We start from the raw sequence: 8,990 nt of genomic DNA on the forward strand, positions 1-8,990 counted from the left end.
GTATAATTTATGTTTAATTTATGTTTTTCATGAGAATGTTGTGTCTCTGATGCTCTGTGCCTGTGATGCTGCTGCAAGTAAGTTTTTCATTGCACCTGATGCACACATGGACTTGTGCAGATGACAATAAACTCGACTTTGACTTTTCTTTAGGTTCTGCAATGGTTTGGAGCCGCAGGTGTGGATGGTAACTTGACTGCCCGATTCTGGAGGGACACTGTGTCACTGCTTCCTGTGTGCTCTACAGCTGATCAACATGTCCCTCACTCCCTGACTGAAAACTCCGATAGTCCGCCATCTGATTGTTTGGATATCCTGATGGTTTGGCATCTGGATCACTGGGGCCCCGTTCCCCACACTCCCTGTAAACCCACTGGGACCCCATTCCCCACACTCCCTGTAAACCCACCGGGACCCCGTTTCCTACACCCCCTGTAAATCCACCGGGACCCCATTTCCCACACTCCCTTAAATAGACTTAGAGCAAATATTTACATATGTCTGGGATTTGTCATTTGCTTTATTGATTTGCCGTGGTTCCAATGCCTTCTGCTTTGCAGCGGACTGATGCAGTTGTGTGTCATAATCTTTCTGCTCTGATAAGAGTCCCTGACAATGCGTGGAGTTATCCCTGGGATTTTCTAAGCTTAAAGAGAAATGGAGAGAGGTGTATCTGAAGTGGTGGGTTTTGTTTTTCCCTGGGGAGGAGGAGCAGGGGAAATGGTCGGTCGTTGAGGACGGTATATGAAGACAAATGGATGATCTTCAGAACTTCTGCATTCTCCGGAGAGGCGTGGGATTGGGGGTGGGGGGGAGCGACCCCTGTTTGGAAACGGGAATCAGTAATGCTTGTGCCTGATCTCCAACGGCGGGGGCTTGCGCTTCCGGCGGAGCGTTCTGCTGGGGACGGTGGGCGGTACAGGCGAGCGAGGTACTTCGGTGAGCATGGCGACGACCTCGGGGGCCGCTTCCAGCTCCTTCGCCAGCCCGCTGGTCTCCTTGTTGCCCTTGCACTTGTTGCGCATCTCAAAATAAAGTATGGTTACATAAATGATGCTGGAAATAGTGACAGTCACAAGTGAAAAGGAGTAAAAGACTTGGTGGCAATACTCTGCAGAGGCTTCATTGATGTAGTCAGGCGGGAAGATTTGAAAAGTCCAATAAAAACCTGGCAACAAACAAAATAGACCTTCAAAAGCACCCAGTGTGTGAAATGCAAACTCCAGAGTAGCTGTTTTATAATTGCAAATGGTGTTGGTGTTCTTTTAAAGTTGTCATATTTACCCATCGCCAACCCGATGACACGATGTCACAGGATCGGACTGCACAGAAACAGGCCCTTCGGCCCATCGCATTCGTGCTGACCTGGCTGGTTGCATCGCGGTCTGGGACGGCAATTCGAATGCGCAGGACTGTTAAAAGCTGCAGAGAGTAGTGGACTCTGCCCAATACATCACGGGCACATCCCTCCCCACCATCGGGAGTATCTACAGGAGGCGCTGCCTCAAGAAGGCAACGTCCATCATCAAAGATCCCCACCATTCGGGCCGTGCCATCTTCTCACAGCTCCCATCGGGCAGGAGGTACAGAAGCCTGAAGTCCCACACCACCAGGTTCAGGAACAGATACTTCCCTTCAACCATTCGGTTCTTGAACCAACCGGCACAACCCTAATCACTGCCTCAGTACAGCAACACCATGACCTCTTTGCACTAAAATGGGTGTTATTTTGTTCTAATTGTGTTGTAAAAATTGCGTATAATTTATGTTTAATTTATGTTTTTCTTGTGAATGCTGCTTATCTGATGCTCTGTGCCTGTGATGCTGCTGCAAGTAAGTTTTTCATTGCACCTGTGCACACATGGACTTGTGCAGATGACAATCAACTTGATCTTGAAGTACTTCATCCTATTCACCCACGTGGCCCGTAGCCCACTGTAGCTTGTTGTCTAGACACTAAGTCACAGATAGATACAGCATGGAAACAGGCCCTTCAGCCCACTGTGTCCATGCTGACCCATTGACACTAATCCTCATCTTATTCCCCCCCACCCCCACATTTCCATCAACAGCCCCCAGATTCTACCCCGACCCACACACTAAGGGGCAATTAACCCACCGACCCCGCACGTCCTTGGGATGTGGGAGGGAACCGGAGCCCCCGGGGGAAACCCACGCGGTCACAGCGAGAAGGTGCAAACTCCACACACACACACACACACACACACACACACACACACACACACACACACACACTCAGAGACACACACTCAGACACACACACACACTCAGACACACACAGCGCCGGAGGTCTGGATCGAAGCCGGTCCTCTGGAGCTGGGAGGCAGCGGCTCTCCCCTGCCACCAATCCATGTCACACACCACCGTCTCTTTGTGCCCCTCCTGCCTTCCTCTTTATCCGTCCCGCTTCTCCACCAGAGACGTTCCCCTGTCCCCACTGGTAAGCCTGACCCACTGAACACAGTGACACAGCCTACCATATAATTACCTGCTGCTAACCAGGCTCCTTCAAGTGCCTTCGATACGAAGTTCCAACACTTCAAGAACGATTTAGAACATGGCGTTCCGTAACAGTCGATGAATGATGTTGAAATATTTAAGAACCCAGACACAATATTATAAATAGGAATCATTTGTCCCTTGGGGCAAGAATCTATATAGGTGACAGCTGAAAAATGAAATACTTTATGTCAGAACAACAATACAACAGAGAGACCGAGGGGTACAGGTACGTGGTTCCCTGAAAGTGGTGACACAGGTAGACAGGGTGGCAAAGAAGGCACTTGGCACACTGACCTTCAATGGGCAGGGCACTAAGTACAAGAGTTGGGATGTCATGTTACAACTGTACAAGATGTTGGTGAGACCGCAGCTGGAGTACTGCGTGTGCGGTTCTGGTCACCCATCTATAGGAAGGACCCCATTAAGCTGGAAAGGGTGCAGGAAAGATCTGCAAGGATGTTCCCGGGACTGGAGGGCTTGCATTCCTAATCACTACAGCTTAGCAAAATGGAAAAACACTCTGATGCTGGAGGAACCCAGCAGGCCAGGCAGCATCCGTGGAGAAAAGCAGGCGGTCAACGTTTTGGGTTGGGACCCTTCTTCAGGACTGAAGATAGGTCAAGGGGGAGCCCGATATATAGGAGGGAAAAGCAGAGCAGTGATAGGTGGACAAAAGAGGGGAGGTGGGGTGGGCACAGGGTGGTGATAGGTAGATACAGGTAAGAGATGGTGATGGGCTGGTGCGGGGAAGGGGGGGGGGAGAGCAGACCCACCACCTGCCTATCACTATCTCTCACCTGCATCTGCTGTGAATTGGCCCCCCCTAGTGTGTGGGTGAGGGGTAGAATCTGGGTGGGGGGGGGGAGTTGGCGGGTATGCGGGGAGAATGGGTTACGGGGAAAATTAATGACGGAATAGGATTAATCGGTGAGTTGGCATAAACTTGATGTGTGTTGGAAACATAAAAATAATCCAATTTAAGACTACCTTGGTTTGAGGGGTGGATTCTGCATGCTTCACCCAAGAAGTCCAACTCGATAAGGCAAGGCATGGAGACGTTAGTCCAGTGCTTATTTTGTGAAGGATCGGACTGGCAGTGTGTAGATGACATTGTTTATACATAGGACTAGCTAGGTGGACGATGTGGTCAGCGTAGACATGTTGGGCTGAAGGGCCTGTATCCGGGCTGTATTACTCTATGACTCTATGACACAGTCCCTGTTATGGGCCATGGTCATATCTATGCGGACAATCTCAGACAGGGAGTGTGAGAAACAGGGCCCTGGTGAGTTTAGAGGGAGTGCAGGAAATGGGACGCAGTACGGGAAGGTGGGATTAAGCCAGGTTGCTCGTATTCAATAGGCACTGACAAAGATGGGCCGAAGAGCCTCCTTCTGCGTCAGAAATGATCTGTGATTGAGGAACGTTGGCCTGGACTCAGTGGAGTTCAGGAAAAGGAGAGCAGGTCCTATGGAGACCCGAGGTTCAGAGAGGGGTTGACAGGGTCGATACTGAGGTGTAGAATCCACTCAGTTGGGGAAGTTTGGGAAAACCACCGGAGTGGGCGGAACATTCTCAGGGAATGTTCACAAGTGGGTCTTCACTCTTTGAGGGTTTCAAATCCTTGGAACTCCCGATCCAGGGAGCTGGGAAGAGTTGGTTGCTGACTCTTTATGAGGTCCATACATTTCAAGACACTCAGTAGATATTGGAATTGGAATTGGAATTCGTTTATTATTGTCACATGTACGGAGATACAGTGAAAAGCTTTTGTTTGCATGTCATCCAGACAGATCATTCCGTACATTAGTACATTGAGGTAGTACAAAAGGACAACAGAATGCAGAATATAGTGTTGCAGTTACAGAGAAAGTGCAGTGCAGGCAGACAATAAGGTGCAAGGGCCACGACGAGGTAGATAGGGACTTCAAGAGTTTATCTTTTAGCGTGAGAGCGGTCCATTCAATAGTCTTATAACAGCGGGATAGAAGCTGTCCTTGAGCCTGGTGGTACGTGTTCTCAAGCTTTTGTATCTTCTGCCTGATTGGAGGGGGGGGAGAAGAGAGAATGTCCAGCGTGGGAGGGGTCCTTGATTATGTTGGCTGCTTTCCCAAGGCAGTGGGAAGTGGAGACGGGAGGGGAGGCTGGTTTGTGTGATGGACAGGGCTGTGTCCACAATTTCTTGTGGTCCCAGGCAGGGCAGTTGCCGTACCAAGCCGTGATGCATCCGGATCGGATGCTTTCTACGGGGCACCTTTAAAGATCTGTAAAGAGTCATTGGGACCAGACACAAGGCTAACGATGAACCCACTGTCAATCCAAAGGATTGATTAGCCTTCCCCCTGCCCCTCTCCCTCCTGCACTTATTTTTTAAAAACATTATAAAGCTAAATTACTAATGAAATGTAAATCTAACAGTACATAATTCCAAGATTTTTACAAAACTTACCGATTAAGATATATGTTAAATCCACCAATGTAAACAGAACAAAGAAAATGCCTGTGAAAATAAGTTTGTCATTAACAATATAACTGGAGAATATGATAATTTTACAGTGTATTAACTGCAGGGGAGGGATAAGGTTCTGGACCGTGTTATGGGGTCTAAACAGTCAACCGAAATGTTGCTGTTGATGATTAGTTTGTGTTTAGTTTGGGAGAAAACTAAATTGTTTTCGTTTGTTTCCAGTTTCAGACCTGGGAACGTTCCCTCTGATCCTGCCTCCACAGATGCCAGCTGGCTTGGCGATTTGTCTCCAGGATTCACTGTATGTAATCGGACGGCGCAGATTTAAGGCGAGCGGGCAAAGGGGCAGTGGCAACTGGATCCAAGCCGAGAGTGTGGAGCGGATAACTTGGATCGGGAATTCGCAGCTATTCGGAAGACGTTCAGGAGGAGCCTTCATTTAAATCTAGAGGGAGGAGATATAATTGCAGGGACACAGGGTAAAGGGGCAGGTCCTAATTTTACAAAATAGATACGTAAGGCAGCGAGGAAAGAATGGCAGAAGTGTCGGAGAATGATGTGTTGGTGGGATGAAATGTGAGGAGAAGGGTGACCCTATCCCTCTTGGGTCTGGGAGGGGTGGGGGTGGGAGCGGAGGTGCGGGAAATGGAAGGATCCGAAGGGGAGCACCCATTACCTTGTGGATGGTGAATTTTAACAAATCCATTATCGATCAGCCGACCTTCTCAATTCCAAGCTCATATTTTTACTTCATCTTCCCTGGAAACTTTATACTTGTCTCTCTCTCCCTTCTCCGGGTTAACCCTTTCATTTCTCACTAGCTTCTACCCTTCTATTGGAATATAGATCAGTACAGCACAGGAACAGGCCCTTCGGCCCACAATGTCTGTGCCGACCATGACGTCAAACTAGCTAATCCCATCTCCCTGCACATGGTCCGTATCCCTCCATTCCCTGCCTGTTCACGTGTCCGTCTAAATGCCTCTTAAACACTGCTACTCTACCTGCTACTGCCACTTCCCTGGCAGCCTGGTCCAGGCACCCACCACTCTCTGTGTAAAAAAATTTGCCCCGCTCATCTCCTTTAAACTTACCCCCCTCTCACCTTAAAGCTATGCCCTCTAGTATTTGATATTCCCACCCTGGGAAAAAAAGACCGTCTACCCTATCTATGCCTCTCATAATGTTATAAACCTCTATCAGGTCTCCCCTCAGCCTCCAACGCTCCAGAGAAAACAACCCTAAGGGAGCATGCCTTATGAAAACAGGTTGAGTGAACTCGGCCTTTTCTCCTTGGAGCGACGGAGGATGAGGGGGGGACCTGATAGAGGTGTATAAGATGATGAGAGGCATTGATCGTGTGGATAGTCAGGGGCTTTTCCCAGGGCTGAAGGGGTTGCCACAAGAGGACACAGGTTTAAGGTGCCGGGAGTAGGTACAGAGGAGATGTCAGGGGTAAGTTTTTTACTCAGAGAGTGGTGAGTGTCTGGAATGGGCTGCCGGCACCGGTGGTGGAGGCGGATACGATAGGGTCTTTTAGGAGACTTTTGGATAGGTACATGGAGCTTAGAAAAATAGAGGGCTATGGGTGAGCCTAGTAATTTCTAAGGTAGGGACATGTTTGGCACAATTTTGTGGGCTGAAGGGCCTGTATTGTTCTGTAGGTTTTCTATGTTCTACGTTCTAACTCAAGTCTGTCCAACCTCTCCTTGTAGCTCATGCCCTCTAATCCAGGCAGCATCCTGGTGAACCTCTTCTGTACTGTGTACCTTAAATTCTTTGGAGTGTAGAAGAGGGGCAATCTTATTGAATATCCTAGTGGGACCTGACAGGGTAGCTGTGGAGATGTTTCCACCGGTGGGAGAGTCTCGAATGAGGGAACATCCTTTCTGTAATGGGGCGACCAGAACTGCACGCAATAGTCCAAGTGTGGGTTGAAATCCATGAACCTGGCCTCTTGAAGCTAGGTAGCACTTTTTTATAAATTCCTATCACACAGCTGCATCATGACATCCTGACTCTTCTACTCAATGCCCCAACCAATGAAAGCAAGCCTGTCGTATGCCTTCTCTACCACCCTATCTACTTGAGTGGCCACTTTGAGGGAGCTGTGGACTTGGACCCCAAGATCCCTCTGTACATCAATGCTGTTAAGGGTCCATTAACTATGTACTTTCCACTTATATTTGACTGTCAATTCTCTGCCACACTTGAATGTTGGTTTCCAGGTGAAGGACACCAAGGTCCCTTTGAACCTCACCACGGGACGGGTGGATTTTACCCCTGTTAATACCCCAAATCAGGCAGCATCTGTGAGGCAGAGGGAGAGTTGATAGTTTGGGTCAAGACCCTGCATTAGAGTACCTCCAGCATTGTGTGTGTTGCTCCAGATCCCGAAATCTGCAGTCCCTAGTGTCTACCCTTTCAGTTCACTTTCTTTCCCAAAGATGTTACACAGTAGGATAGTTAATTTTCCAGTGAATCCTGAAAGACTGAAGGGAGTGTGGGGAACGGGGTCCCGGTGGGTTCACAGGGAGTGTGGGGAACGGGGTCCCGGTGGGTTCACAGGGAGTGTGGGGAACGGGGTCCCGGTGGGTTCACAGGGAGTGTGGGGAACGGGGTCCCGGTGGGTTCACAGGGAGTGTGGGGAACGGGGTCCCGGTGGGTTCACAGGGAGTGTGGGGAACGGGGTCCCGGTGGGTTCACAGGGAGTGTGGGGAACGGGGTCCCGGTGGGTTCACAGGGAGTGTGGGGAACGGGGTCCCGGTGGGTTCACAGGGAGTGTGGGGAACATCATCCGATGAACCAGACCCCTCCCACTGACACTGGGCAGGGACTTCGCTTTAGTTTCCATCCACCAGGCTGACCACTGACCCAAAAGAATGGCGGAGTGGGGCCGATTGGCCTTCTCCCGACGCGAAGGGGACCGCGGGGAACCCAGTCCCGCGTCTGCCCCGCAACTGGGAAGGGAGTTTGACCTTTGAATCCCACCCTGAGGTCACCTCTTCATCTCCCCCGGTTCAATCCCCAGACGGGACGTCCCGCACGAAGTTCCAAACTCCCACTCACTTTCAACCACACCGCCGTCCGCGCACTGTTCCTCGTCTCTCTCCCGGCCCATCAACCACAAATGTCCGGCTCGTCAAGTCACTTTTTAACCTGCCATGCAACATTTCTTTATTCTATTTAACACGTTGCCTATGGCAACTGGCGCATTAATTGTTGGCTGCGCGTTGTGCCATTGGTCAGTTGAGGGGGGCGTAACTTGTGACGGGAGGGGAACTCACACGGGTGTTGGGGTCCCAGTGTTGGTGTGCACCCCTTTGGTTCGGGATATTGGGGAATAGACTGACGTCCCGGGAGATTAGCAACGCCAGGTTTTACCTATCTGGGCTGGGAGGGTCAACAACTCCAGAATCAAGTAGTTTGATAAGATCAGATTTCTTTATTAGTCACACATACATCGAAACACACAGTGAAATGCATCCTTTGCGTAGAGTGTTCTGGGGGCAGCCCGCAAGTGTCGCCACGCTTCCGGCGCCAACACAGCACGCCCACGACTTCCTAACCCGTACGTCTTTTGGAATGTGGGAGGAAACCGGAGCACCCGGAGGAAACCCACGCAGACACGGGGAGAACGTACAAGCTCCTCACAGACAGCGGCGGGAATTGAACCCGGGTCAATGGCGCTGTAATAGCGTTACGCTAACCGCTGCACCACTGTGGGTGGGGTGATAGGGTCACACACACCAGGTTCAAGGACAGCAGCCATTCGGTTCTTGAACCAACGGGCACAACCCTAATCACTACCTCAGTATAGCCACACTGTGACTACCTCGATCACTTTACACTACAATGGGGCAACACACACAAAATGCTGGAGGGACTCAGCAGGTCAGGCAGCATTTATGGAGGGAAACAAGCAGTCAACGTTTCAGGCCGAGACCCTTCATCAGGACTGGAAAGGAAGAGGGCAGAAGCCAGAATAAGAAGGTGGGGG

The 8,990-nt window shown here is 50.2% G+C and overlaps 1 protein-coding gene across 1 annotated transcript; it reads right to left on the minus strand.

Moving 5' to 3' along the window:
- Positions 1-839: 839 nt before the first annotated feature.
- On the minus strand, positions 840-8,168 carry LOC127586634 (uncharacterized). The gene is made up of 4 exons (XM_052044748.1): positions 8,060-8,168; positions 4,973-5,023; positions 2,510-2,689; positions 840-1,168 (listed from the first exon to the last, which is right to left on the minus strand). Exons 1-4 carry the CDS (start codon positions 8,109-8,111, stop codon positions 840-842), a joined length of 612 nt encoding a protein of 203 aa, XP_051900708.1. The 5' UTR covers positions 8,112-8,168.
- Positions 8,169-8,990: the final 822 nt, after the last annotated feature.

This window comes from Pristis pectinata, chromosome 37 (genome assembly GCF_009764475.1).
Source record: "Pristis pectinata isolate sPriPec2 chromosome 37, sPriPec2.1.pri, whole genome shotgun sequence".
Taxonomy (NCBI): Eukaryota; Metazoa; Chordata; class Chondrichthyes; order Rhinopristiformes; family Pristidae; genus Pristis; species Pristis pectinata.

Excerpts from the sequence above, each read along its gene's own strand:
- LOC127586634 (XM_052044748.1), bottom strand. The coding sequence starts at position 8,111 with ATGGGCCGGGAGAGAGACGAGGAACAGTGCGCGGACGGCGGTGTGGTT. Across the intron at positions 2,690-4,972 it reads TTTAACATATATCTTAATCG|CTGTCACCTATATAGATTCT; the intron begins GTAAGTTTTGTA and ends TTCATTTTTCAG. Across the intron at positions 1,169-2,509 it reads AGGAGCCTGGTTAGCAGCAG|GTTTTTATTGGACTTTTCAA; the intron begins GTAATTATATGG and ends GTTTGTTGCCAG.